General features: G+C 43.3%; 1 protein-coding gene across 1 annotated transcript in view; it reads left to right on the top strand.

Annotated features, from left to right (window-relative positions):
• The window catches only part of GALNT6 (polypeptide N-acetylgalactosaminyltransferase 6), a 250,105-nt gene extending 240,652 nt beyond the window's left edge, over positions 1–9,453 (top strand). Inside the window, exon 11 of the mRNA XM_078688863.1 lies at positions 3,617–9,453. Within this exon, the coding sequence (XP_078544989.1) occupies positions 3,617–3,730 (114 nt within the window). The 3' untranslated portion in view covers positions 3,731–9,453. The remainder of the gene's footprint in view (positions 1–3,616) is intronic.
• The last annotated feature ends 4,616 nt before the right edge of the window (positions 9,454–14,069 follow it).

The raw sequence follows: 14,069 nt of genomic DNA, 5'->3' as shown, positions 1-14,069 counted from the left end.
GTGTGTGTGTGCGTGGCTCTGTGTGTGTGTGTGTGGCTCTGTGTGTGTGTGTGTGGCTCTGTGTGTGTGTGTGTGCGTGGCTCTGTGTGTGTGTGTGTGGCTCTGTGTGTGTGTGTGTGTGTGTGGCTCTGTGTGTCTGTGTGTGTGTGGCTCTGTGTCTGTGTGTGTGTGGCTCTGTGTGTGTGGGTGGCTGTGTGTGTGTGGGTGGCTGTGTGTGTGTGGGTGGCTGTGTGTGTGTGTGGCGCTGTGTGTGTGTGTGGCGCTGTGTGTGTGTGTGTGGCGCTGTGTGTGTGTGGCGCTGTGTGTGTGTGGCGCTGTGTGTGTGTGTGTGTGGCGCTGTGTGTGTGTGTGTGTGTGTGGCTGTGTGTGTGTGGCTGTGTGTGTGTGGCTCTGTGTGTGTGTGGCTCTGTGTGTGTGGCTCTGTGTGTGTGTGGCTCTGTGTGTGTGTGGCTCTGTGTGTGTGTGGCTCTCTGTGTGGCTCTGTGTGGCTCTGTGTGTGTGGCTCTCTGTGTGGCTCTGTGTGTGTGGCTCTCTGTGTGGCTCTGCGTGTGGCTCTGCGTGTGTGTGTGGCTCTGTGTGTGTGGTTCTCTGTGTGTGTGTGTGGCTCTGTTTGTGTGTGGCTCTGTGTGTGTGTGTGGCTCTGTGTGTGTGTGTGGCTCTGTGTGTGTGTGTGGCTCTGTGTGTGTGTCTCTCTCTCTCTGTCTCCGTGTGTGTGTGTGTGGCTGTGTGTGTGTGGCTCTGTGTGTGTGTGGCTCTGTGTGGCTCTGTGTGTGTGTGTGGCTCTGTGTGTGTGTAGCTCTGTGTGGCTCTGTGTGTGTGTGTGGCTCTGTATGTGTGTGTGGCTCTCTGTGTGTATGTGTGGCTCTCTGTGTGTATGTGTGGCTCTCTGTGTGTATGTGTGGCTCTCTGTGTGTATGTGTGGCTCTGTGTGTGTGTGTGTGTGGCTCTCTGTGTGTATGTGTGGCTCTCTGTGTGTGTAGCTCTGTGTGTGTGTGTGTGTGGATCTGTGTGGCTCTGTGTGTGTGTGTGTGTGTGGCTGTGTGTGTGTGTGTGTGTGTGTGTGTGTGGCTCTGTGTGTGGGGGGGGCAGGGCTCTGTGTGTGGGGGTGCTGTGTGTGTGTTGGGCTCTGTGTGTGTGTGGAGCTGTGTGTGTGTGGGGGCTCTGTATCTGCTAATACTCTCTACTACTCTCTAATGCTCACCTATTGCCATTGTAAATGACAATACCATTTATTTATGGTTTTTTAAAAAACAAAAATTGAAAAAAAATGCCATTTGCAATGCCAATAGCTCTAACTTTAACAAAGACGAGACCATTGCATTGTAAATGCTTGTTTCTTTCACTGCCACTCACTGTTTTTCTCACTCTCTATCCCTCCTTACTATCTCTGACTTAATGTTTTCCCTCATTTTTCTTGGACTTTATTTTAGTCTTTCGATTTTTCATTTTCACTCTTTCTCAAACTTTCTCTTCATCACTTGTTTCTCAAACGTACTTTTTTCTTTTTTAGATTGTATCTTATTTTTTAAAGCAATTTTTTTACGCTTATGTCTTATTCCCTCGAACTACCTAACTTTCTAAATTTATATATTTCTCTTTGCTATTGTCTAGCTTGCTTACTGCTCTCGTTTTACAATTTCTCTCTCTGTGAAATCTGGCACAGTACATTGCTTTTTCACACTTTCATCGAGCATATTGAGTAAACTTGTGGGACCTTCCAAAGTTATCATGGAGCATTTTCAAAATATTACATGCAACTCAGAAATTAACTTCTCGCCTGCTAACAAATTCTTTGATTTCTTTAATGCATCTATGTGGCCGTCTTTCCATCATCCCTAAATAGTTTAAATTGCTTTACTTGGCCCTTCCATATATATTTTTTAAACATATTTAGATACATTGACACACTATCTTTAATTTAAGATACCGCAACTTCTTGTAGTAGCATTTATTGATGTTAACTATCCAACAAGGGTACATTTTAGACAACTGATCGAATGCATAGTGAGTCGATTTAATCACAAACACCACCAAGATATTTGATGCTCACAACTGGACTGGTAGCACCAACTTGTCCTTATTATAAGAAGTGTACCCAATGCGTATTGTTACTACTCAGGACTTAGAAAGCACATCTGCTCCAGTTAAATCTTAGCTTTACCTCTAATGTAGTGTTGCACCTTATTTAAAGAGACTACCTAACCTGTGACTCCCTATGGGCATCCAGCAGACCATAATAGACCTACTGTTGACATCGCTGACCACAATCTTGGAACAGCTGACCTAATGTAGACCTACTGGCATTAGAAACATTTAGGCCAGAGGGTGGGCCTTCCAGAGCACCAATAGGTGTAATGGTGATTGTCTAGTGGGAACATTCTCATTTAATCTTTTCCTGTCTCATTAAAAAAAATTGAATGTACTTTAAGACTGTGTGTTGTTCCAGTTGCTATAGCGGGATATTTCGATCCCAGGAAGGGAAAGCCAAAAGCCGATTAATTGTAAGCCAGCCTTCCTTAGTACTGAAGTTAACTTTCTGCACCCACCTGCAAAGCCCTCTTGTTGCAGCACTTCCATGAGCCTTAAAGTCTGACATCGAATTTAAAAGCAGTGACTCCCCTCAAGTAATGTATGTACCTGGTAAAACATCTCACCAGGGTCCAGCAAGCCCAATCATTAACAACAATATTGCAAGAGCACAAACTAGGGCACACTGGTCTTTTTGGGAATAAAACTGGCGAACCTAAAATTAACTACAGTAACCCTCTTTTTGAGCAGTGATTAGGCACCACAGTATGCTCAGAAGCTGAACCCAGCATGTACCAATCACTAAGAGAAATGGGCTTTCATTGCAAGAACTTGCTTTGAAATGTCATCACATAGGGAGTGTTTTGATTAGCTAGTGGGTGGTAAGGCCTTCACTAACTGTTAAATCACTCTCAATCTTGGCACTACAGGGATCCGTTGAAAGGATAATACTAAGCAACGTCTAAGACCATGGATACACCCTTATCAATTTTACCTCATTCCCTGGGTTCTTAGAACCCACAATCTGAGGCTTCAAATAGTCCTTTTTTGCCTTGAATGCTGTACTCTTACATTTTAGGAGTGATGCTAAATAGTTTTATCACTTTTAATCTAAGAAAACTCCCCTCACCAGTTTTTAATTTATGAAAGCCAGATGTCAACCATGAAATGATATTTTTTCTGATGGGTTGGTTTTCAGAGTGGGCACGAATTTAAGGCATTTCACAGTGCTGCATGATACAATGCTGGTCCCAAGATCTCTTTCCACATACTTGCCAGGTGACCAGAAAGTTTAGAAAATTCTATGTGACAATAAAATTGCGGGTTGGGATTTGTTGTTAAATAAAGGCTTTCTGGACGCCTCTCTAAAACCCTGTGTTTTTGTATATGCTTATATTTTGGGGGAAAAAAGGTGTCAATAGTGCACCAGAGTCCACTGAAGACCACTCAAGACATTATTTATTGCTGTGATGTGTTAAGTCTGCAGCGTCTGTTCTCATATTTATGAAAGTTCATTCAGCTGTGCATTCTTGCATAGATTTTCTCCAATTTTACTAACATTCATTTTCTTTGATGTTTTGCTTTTAAGGATCATTTGTTAAAAAATGAGGCCATGGACATGTGCCTGTCAGCAAACGGAGAGCATCCATCGGTGATGCCCTGCAATCCTGGCGACATACACCAGCGCTGGTCTTTCATCTAAGGAAGAACAGGGAGCAACAGGGGATACTTTCCCTAGCACAAATACTGCACACCCATCAGCAGCTCTTAAAGAGCATTTTTTGAACCTACTAAAACTCAGGAAGAAAAGGCATTGAGTTAGACTTGTCCTTTGAAGAAAAAAACAAGCTAATAGACACTTTATTAAGCTGTTTTATTTTTGTTCACATTTGCCTTAAATTTTATATGAAAGTGGTGCAGAGGGAATGCAAAGAAATCCGAATGCTGCTCTTACTCTAAAACACAAGAAATGAAAGGGCAGATATGGGCCCTGTGAGATTCTGGATCTGAACAAGCTTGGGAAGAGATTATTGATGTCTTCTGGTGATCTGAATAGGTCAGTTCCTCTTTCCATCCCAGACTCCGGAATCTGCCAATATATTGTTGCCTCCTCAAAGAGCATTTACATGACCTCATCTCCTGCGACTGGGGTGCTTCCAGACTTTGTCAAATTGGGTTTGCTTTGTGCCAAATCATCAGTCGCTGCCTGGATTCCATGCACTTGGACTTGACTGTGGAGTCTACCAGAGTGGTGCCTTACACTGAGCTTTTGAAAGGGGGTGGGAGAGGCTAAAAAGGGAATTCCACTACCCGGGCAGCAACGAAAGTAACTGCAATAAAGGCGTGCGAGCTACTGTGATTTTGTTTAATGAGGCATGGCCTTCAAAAAAGACCATTTCAATCTGTAAAAACTTAAATTCGTGTATCCAAAGGACATCAGCATACTACCACTATGAGGGCTGTTGCTGAGGCAAAACAACAGCTGGTGCATGTTTGAAAAAGAGTTAGAGTGCTAGGACACTAGGTTTGTCTCTCTCGGCTTGTAGAGTCCTGAGGCACTGGGAAGTGACGGGGAATATTCTCTACCATGATACTCTCCAATGAACTTGGCTACATAAAGCATTGGAACCATATCTAATAACCTGGCCACTCGTGGGCTAATGCGATGAATATGCAAGCTGCCACAGCTGAAGGCATCCCAAGTATAGAACAGAGGCAGAAGAAAAAGAAATGAAATCTAGAAATGTTGATGTAATGTGTTCTTCTGGCAGACTAACTCAAAAAGAGTACTTCTATCAGTACAAACCAGAGTAAGATTGTTAGCCAAACCCTTAGAAACCAGATATTGTAGGTTAGCCCACTTCTGACTGAGAAGGGATCTATGTTGACCAAAGCCCACGAGAGAGGAGTTTGAATATGTACCCAGCCTTGAGGGAGAACATTTTATGTTGGCCTGACGCTGGGAGAGTTAATGGTGTACGTGTAGCCAAAACAGCGAAACTGAAGCTTGTTTGTGGGAAGGTCAGAGCAAGACCAGGTGGTAGATCATCTCATAGAGCTGAGATTATCCACGTTTTATCTCAGTAGGGGTCACAGACTTGAAAATGCCCACAAATGTGAAACCTTGTAATATCCTTTTTTTGGGAGAAAATGGTGGCTTCCCTATGTTGGAGCAGGCAAAACCCATGGTTCTTTTTCTACTTGATATCGAATCATAAAACACACTATTTTTGGAATAGCTAAACCCGTGCAAATGGTGTAGTTTTCTTTCCCTTGTTGGCATATATGGCATTTCATCATACTTTCAAAACTTTCTGACCCTGTTTACCATGCAGACCAAGAGTTCTTGCAGAAAAGAGATGAACCCACCATATCATTGAATCGTTTTGCAGTACATTTCCAAACCACCACCACTCTGCTCTTGCTAGGTGACGAGAACTCAATTTCCAGCTTAGTCAGAGTGAAGTTATGTACTGATCCTTGCATGCTTAAAGCTGTCTGTGAGTGGTTATTTGGGCAATTTCTAGGGCAGCCCCCTATTATTAGAGTACATCTACTTTTACCTATGGCCAAGCAAACCATCCTGAAATGAGTACCCCTCCTAAATGATCATGAGAAGCAACAGTCCTGTCTGTGTCAGTAGACTGAATGGTATGCTATAATGTATGGTTAAGATGATATCTTAAAAATGCTGATTCTTCTATAATAGCCTCAAGGCGTCAGGGAGGTTCCATGGGCTTTAACCACTTCGTGGTATTAATGAACCATTGGTGCATCAATCACATCCAGAATTCTCCAGTGATTCCTTGTTGATTTATTGAAAAATCTTTAATACTTCTATATGGAATGGTCACTATTGGCGCTTCATTCCTTTTAATTTCCTAAGGTTTTCTGTTCTATAGGTATCTCCCCTTGCCTTGGTGAACCCTAATGTGAGCTAACTCAATAATATGTGCCTACCAACTACCAGGCACAACCTCTCCTTTAAGGCATTTAACTATAGTTTCCCATTATATTATTTTCCTCCCTTGTGAGATGAAAAACACGGGTGCCATTAGTTTATTCTGTGAAAATGAATCTTTTGCACGAGGATTTGAGGGGCCACAATCAAACGGTACCATTTTAATGAGCTTCAATGAATGTTCAACTTATGTCCATCAAAATACTGATCTGAAAAGTTAGCTAGTTTTGCCCACAGCTTATTGCAGTTCACTATTCTCAGCACACCATGGATGATGTTTGGATAAATCATTATATCAGTCCTCTTGCCTGGGCAGTTTGGCTTAAGGACTCACACGGTTCATAGAATTCAAAGTCAAGAACCTGAAACATTGGCGACACAGCTCACGTGGTCACATGCTTCCAAGCTCACTCTTGGCTTTCAATGAGGCCTGCTCTGAAGTTCTTTGCAATGAAATTGGCTTGCTTTTGAATTTCTCTTCAACAGAGAACATTTACAAAGATGAGCTGAAGAAAAGTTGTAGCTTTGTATATGGAGCATGATTTCAACCGCGTGTCAGAGTCGGGGCTCTTGGCAAAGTCTGGTTTTGTAGGCCCGTCTAATGTTTGGACTCCATTGACCCTACCAGACACTTGTGCTGCAATTGTGGGGCATTGCAGTTCAAGAGATATGGTTGTCCAGGAATGCATGTTCCAATATGCCTTTTACACACTACAATTGTTTGTGTTCAGTAAGCACGCATTAGCGGATTCTCTGCTGCGCTTACTTTTCACACAACCCCTTTTAACATAAGGTGAGAAGCTTAATGGCGGCTCATCATTTTTGTTGTACTTCCAAAGTCCGAATACCAGATGCACACATTTTATCCTGGGTGACATAAATATATATTTTTTTAGTTTGGGGGTGGACTAGTCTGGAACTTTGAAGCAGTACATGCTGGGATTAGTTGAAGCTGTACATTAGTTCTAGCTTCCCAATTAAGTGGTGTCCCTGAAATTTCTAGTGGCGGACATGGATTGCTTGATGGTACTTACACCATCCTGATACAGCCCCTCAGAAGACCTGATCATATGGAGTGGAAGTAGTCAAGTATTGGTGAAAGTTAATGGGATCTGAAAGGAGAATATTTTAAAGGGTTCTTATTTTCGGAATTTAAACAATTGGCGTCTCCTTACTACTTGGTGGAGGGGCATCGATTGCTGATCATAGGTTTCTGTCATTATGATTTTGGTTTGTAGGTACATTTTATTCTCTCTCGGAATGAAGGAACTTTATCCACGATCAAAACAATTTGCCTGTAGACGGCTCTAGAGTGTGAAAAGGGAAAAAGCAAGGGATGCTATAACCCATGTGACACACTCTGATTTGTGTGGACTACTTTAAATTATTACAAGAAGCTATTTTTTTGGGGGGGGGGGGGTGGCGGAGGGTGCGTAATCAATGTGTAAATAAAAGCTGTAATGGTTTCTTGTATTTTCAAGATGTAAACTAAAATGAGATTTTATAAAGCTGAACTCGGCATATCTGGCAAACAATTTCCTTCAGGCTATTAGGTTTTGGGGGTGGAAAGCAAAATTGGTAAATAAGTCCCCAACCCAGTATCGAAGGCTTCGGGTAAAATTATTTTGGAAGAAGAAGAAGAGCCTTTTATTGTTCAATTACTTAAAATCATTACAATATACTACCAATATTTAAAAAAAGAAATGTTTTGGGATGTTGTCTTCAAAACCTGAAATTGTTATGTTTTGCTCAAAAAAGATATGAACCCTCCTAGACCGTATGCAATAACGGTGAACACAACCTTGCATCTTTATTTGTAGTACCGTGGTTAAGTTTATACTTGGATTAACCTGGCAAAGAGGACGTAACCAGTCCAATATGGCGTATCTCTGGTGTCCCTAAATACAGAATGTCGCCGAATATTCCCTTTATGATAACAATCTTGTTTTCATTGTAGAGAAGATATCTTTCTACTCACTTTTGTACAGGTTTGCCCAATGTAGTTCCGGGAAGCTGGCATGGAACCAAACATTGTTTATGCAAATGAGTTCTTTTTAGATTCATTAAATGTAAAACCTTGTGTGGAAATTTGAGAAAAATCAGGCCTGCAACGGAGACGCTCAAATTGGTTTACCTGAAGCAAGCCAACACCCCCACTATGTTTTAGGCTGTTTAAAGAAAGTCCCTGTACGGTAACCGGCATCCTTAGTGACATAGAGCACTGTAGTTACTCTGAAAACCTTAAACGTGAGTGAAAGGTCAGAGGTGTGGAGTGGCCTCATATTTTCTGTGGCCAAGTAGTAGGCCAAGTGTATGTGCCGGGTATACTTGCTGAGAGGGGTAGTCTTTGCATGGGTTTAGTAACTGAGATTTTCATCTCATACGTTAAGGTCTTATGCGGGAATCAGTGTGCTTTCGCCGCAAGGATTGTGATAGCACAGAGTGGCTGTTGGCGGGAGGCGTGGCCTCATAGGAGAGGAGATTGTACAAACAAAATCTGGGGAGAAGAAGAAAGGAGAAAGAAGATTGGGGGTTGCAACAGTACGATTGTGGTCTGTGGGAATCAAGTGATATAACTACAGAAGATTGGGGGTTGCAACAGTACGATTGTGGTCTGTGGGAAGCTAGTGATATAACTACAGGTGTGCATGTAGCGTCTATGGGGCTTGGTGGGGGGGAATTAATGTTCTCAGCAAAGCTGGGAACAGATGGTGAACCAAGAAGGCATAGCCTGTACACTTCTAGAACTAATTGACGTTGTTTACATAGCTCCTAGTGTCATTTACTTCTAGGCCCATGAATTTACTGAGTTTTTACTCCAAGAAGGACCGGCCCGCCCCTCGGTTTCCAGTCTAGTTCAAATAATTCCAAGCAGTGTTCATATAATTTTGGCTATGTCCAGCTTTCTCTTGTGGGACTTCAACCCTTAAGCACCAAATGTGAGTGCCTAGAGCAGTGGGGGAGTGACCCATAGGTCCATCAGGTTTTCAGTGTAACCCGAGCTATCTAAATCTTTAGATTCATCATGTATAAGTTCATCTCGTATGGATATCTTGTAAGCCGGCATGGGGTCACTCTAATTTTGAAGAAGTCATTGGTTGACCAAAGACATGCATTCTCTCATGGTTGTCCAACGTATATAGAAGTCTTGACTACATTTCATTATTCAGAGGTGCCCAAAATCTTCTACTAATTTTTGTGATATTGAATCTATTTTTATGGGGCAATTACATCCCCCTGACACAATCTATGGACGTAGCCATGTAGGAATTGAGAAAATCTACGAAAAGCGCTGGCTCCGCCTTTCTAACGTATAGGGGAATGTTTGCCAGGTGTGCTGATGTAGCCCCTTCATCGTTGGCCTTAATTTCTCATGTTGAGAATGGCCTTAATTCTTCTTTTTATTGTTTTGTCGACATGCCTGTTAAAAGATGGGAACTGCAATAAAAATGGGGACTACACAAGTTTGCTGCGTAATTAAATATTTGTCTTTACTTAATCACCTAACCCTTTTTCCTCAGCCCCATCGTGGAATGCCCTTCACCTTAGTGCTTAACGCTGCAGAAGCTGACTTGTCACACACCTGTTTACTCTGCCAGATTTTCTTTGTTGAACTTTTATAAAGGTTGTGTGCCGCACATGGGTACAGATACACAGAGGAAGAAAAAAGTAGAGGCGTACGAACCTATAATTTTGCCAGCAAAGTTCTGAACGTTTACACTTCATGCAGTTGAAGTTTTCTATTTCGCCTGTGATATTTGGTTCCGTGGGTTGATTTTTCTCTTTGTTGCTGACCAAATATTTTTGCAGGTCTCCTGCTAAAAGAAATTTTGCTGCATTGTTACCCTGCAAAAATCCACTTTTCAAAATGTTTGAACTTTGTAAACTTCATAAAAGTCTTGAAGTGTGCTCAATTTGAAAAAATGTAGAGCTTAATTGGAATTGGTGACATTGTGCAACTTGGTAAGCCCTGATAAAAGTAGAGCCCGGTATCAGGCCAAGGTAATACACAGCCTCTCTGTCTTTTTTGATTGATTACAGTTTGCCGCTATCTGCTTAAATCGGCCAAATTGTGTTATACGGTTTCCACAAAAAAAGTAGGACTGAACAACAGAACTTCAGAATGTAGGGACGGAGTCCATCTACACCGTCAGAGACTGTTAGCTCAATTCCTAGCTAGCTCACAGTGCTTAACCTGAATCCTAACAATCCTGGTGTGGCAGGTGATTTTGGCATCCTCGAACATGACACTCTGCTCCCAGAGGGAATCATGGAAACAGATCTTACCCCTTTAGTTGTTTACTTATGCATGCACATTGTAAACACAAGAAAGATATGCATAAAGTTTTCAATACATTTATTGAAACAATCGTAGTCTTGCATACAGAGTGAGCTGAAATTATTAGGCAGATAAAACAAAGCAATGGAACTAGCATTATGAAAATGTGAAAAGAATAAACAGTCCAACCATAACAGTCGGATTTACATATATTTCTACCTATCACTACCCCTACTCGGAGAGCATAGTGGGTGTACCCGGTGCCTGATCTCTTGGGTTAGCCTGACCCCCCATACCTGGATAACTTGACCAGGTAATTGGCCAGGAGTAGGATTGGCAATCCTTCTCTGCATTATGGAAGATCAGAGTCAGCAGAGTTGCATATCTAACACAGCATTAGTTCCAGGACAGTCGTTGCCGGAGTGCTCCTCTGACCCGTAAAAGACCCGCACACCAGCGGTGGTTTCTGAGCAAGGGCGCTGGGGCTCTGCCCCCTTTAGTTTCACTCCCAGGGTCATCCATTAACACGTTTAAAACAATCCCTTTAAATCTGTTTAAAAAACAAACATACAGACATCGTTCTTGGGGCCGGGGCTCTGATTACTCTCACGATAACACATTGCCAGGGAGTCAACGACGCTGATGAATTCACTAACCTGCTGCCTGTGGGCAGGTCCATAGGCTACAGTATTTGCTGGGCTGACAAGCTCACAGCCCCTGAGGCTTGAGAGGTCATCAGCTCAGCAAAGATATAGCCTTAATGACCAATCTCCACCTAATGATGACATGGGGACGAAATTTGCCCTGGGTGTTTTAGCCTGAAGCCCTGATTCACAGGAGCTTTACATGAGTCGGGGAGCGGAGAGGATGGCCATCCCAACTTTTCCCAACTCGTCATAGTGGGGTGGGTCCCGTCCTGCGAGGAGTTGGGAAAGGGTGGGGTTGAGGCTGCAGACAGGTAGCAAGCTGAGAAATCGAGTCTGCGCAGTTTATTACACACTGCGCAGACTCTAGGTGTCTTATTCCCGCGCTGCCATTAATTACAGGACGGTGCAAGCGTCATTCTTTTGAGCTCCAGTTCCGGTGTCTGCAGGAGCGTGTCGACGTCACCTAGAAGGTTTCCTGAGCAGTGACAGTCCCGAAAGTTCGAAGACAGCAAGAGAAATACGTAAGCAAAACAAGCATTTACAATGCAACGGTTTCGCCTTTGACAAAGTTAGAGCTATTGGCATTGTAAATGACAAATTGTTTATTTACGTGTTGGTTTTGAAAACAGATAAATAAATGGCATTGTCATTTACAATGTCAATAGCTTAATCTTTCGCAAATGCGAGACCTATTGCATTTGCACCCACACACACACAGAGCCACACGCACACAGAGCCACACACACACACACAGAGCCCCCCCGGTACGTTCCTAAGAGAAGACCAAAACATGCCAGAGAAGTCTATAACATCACTGGGACTCGGTATTGGTAAGAGGTAACAAACCCAAATTCTAGGGTCAAAAGTAACAGAAGGCAAAAAATCACTGTTTTACTATGAATGTGTATAGTCGAAAAACACAGTGTGTAGTGAATTTTCAATGGTTAAGATGCGGTGTAGAGAGGACTAGGCAGAATGGGGTGCACACAAACTAAAACAAAGGTGCTTATTAGGGAAAGGTTCTGTGTGAACACGTACAAATGTGCACTACAATTAGTAAAGGTGATAGCAGATGGCGCGCTGAAGAGCTCATGGGCGCCTATCAACTGTGGATATAATGCGGAGCCGTAGGGCATGGGCACTCACTGGGTACGTCCACTCCTACAAAGTCGCTGGTAGGGGGAAACTCCTGTGTGCACAAACATAATTATGCATGTACAGTATAACGAATGGCACGTAGAAAAGGCACGTGGCTGTAGGGTCTTGCATCACCCACCCGAAGCAAGGCTGCTCAGAGATACTCCGTTTCTAGGTGCTGCACCTAGGGCGAGGAGCTGTCTAGTAACTAAATCTACCAAATAGATGTACGCATCTGGTCAAACATTACACCTTCCTGGGATATGTCCTCCACAGAGGCAGAAAGAGTACAATTCTGAGAAACAAATAAAACTCAAGCCTAAACATTACATGGGATGGCTTGACCTACAGACCTAGCGCTGAGATGCAGAAGGATGGAGTGCTTTACTAATTCACAAAATAAATGAATCAGGGAAACGACACAAAGCAGTCCATCATTTGCTTAACCTGGGGCGAGTGGCAGGTGTGATTCTAATGTGTGCAGCGGGATGTGCACGCGGACCGTGGTGCGTCAGCAGAGGGCACGGCCGATGGGAGGGGGCGCCACATCTCCCAGGTATGTCAGCACCAATAAAAAGTCGATGATGCGTGTTCAAACCAAACCTGTGGCACTTGATACCTGTCAGGCAGTGAACCACACCACGTGCGAAAGGATACCAAATGAACATTTATAGCGCACACGCCACAGAGTAGCTGCATCTCGGAGCTTGATTATTACCTCATGTCAGGGCCACCCCTCCGAGCCATGATTCTTAAAACCCTCTGATGCCCTTAAGCTTCGCCTGACATCTTGCAGGCCAGATCATGTTTCGCTCCCGCCTGAATTGGCACCGCGCCTAGAGGCCAACACGTACGAAAAGTGCCTGAGATACATTACATAAGTACGCACAAACAAATTGTTGTTACTATTTTCAACTGAATGGAACTCAACTCCGCCCTTTGATCTGAGAAGGATAAAAGGCTGAGCCTTTCCGATCCATGTGCGAAATAATTAAGCTCGCATACAACATTTATCACGAACAATACCGTGGGTCATCAGCTTGTTTTCAGAAGAACACTTGTAAATCACTTTCACAATTAAAATGTTATCATTTTTACTGATTCTTTATGATATTGTGGTTTTTTTTTAAATCTCATATGTAAATATGTAATATTTTTTATTAGCCAATCTAATAAAGCATTCATGAACTGGATTGCCTTTTAGGATGGACAATCTACATTCTGAGAAACATTAAAAACATAGTTACTTCTGCCAGGATTTTAACAGACCGCACAGTTCTTTGCTACAGGTGCATTAACCCGCTGTAACCGTGCAAACAAGCCAGAAAAAGACCGGTTCATACAAACGTGTGAAGCCCCGGCATTTCAGGGCACAATAGTTGAGAGAGTTACATGTGTAATAAAAACACAAACACACCCCTTCTATTTTAGACAGTGGTTCTTCCAATCCCAGCCGAAGCCCACCTTCTCCTGGCAGCCTGCTCATTAGCACACAAAGCGGCTGGAGAGTCTGTCACTCCGCTCAGCTGGCCATGAATGACCCCGTTTCAGATGTAAGTGGCCGGGAGTAGGAAATCCTGTTATATCCTGCCAGCCAATTAAACCACTCAAAGGCTGCAACTTCAATCGCATAACAAGGGCCGGCTGTGTGTGTGGGAACACAGAGCGGCCGCCCCACCGAGATCCATATTTAAGGAGACAAGAGGGAAGGGAGGCCTAAAAGTACGGAGTGCCGTGTAAAGATTATTTTGCTGAAAGATAGAAAAGTTGTGGCCGGAGAGTCATGGGCAAATGCTTCACAGCTAATTCGTCTCCAAGGTATTGGAAAAGCTCTGGCCCCCGCATCCCAAAGACAGTGATTTACTGCTGTAATATCAGTCCGTGACTTCACGCAGAGGCGAACTCACTGCAGAAACGTCTCCAGTATCACAGAACTTTGGATAATGACGGTGAGGCGTACGGGGGCCAGGGAGAAGAATTCTGCACAACAGGGAAACTGAGACATTTTAACTGCACC

Source organism: Lissotriton helveticus, chromosome 1_1, assembly GCF_964261635.1.
Source record: "Lissotriton helveticus chromosome 1_1, aLisHel1.1, whole genome shotgun sequence".
Taxonomy (NCBI): domain Eukaryota; kingdom Metazoa; phylum Chordata; class Amphibia; order Caudata; family Salamandridae; genus Lissotriton; species Lissotriton helveticus.
Note: the sequence above shows the minus strand (reverse complement) of the source record. Positions and strands in the feature narration are given on the sequence as shown.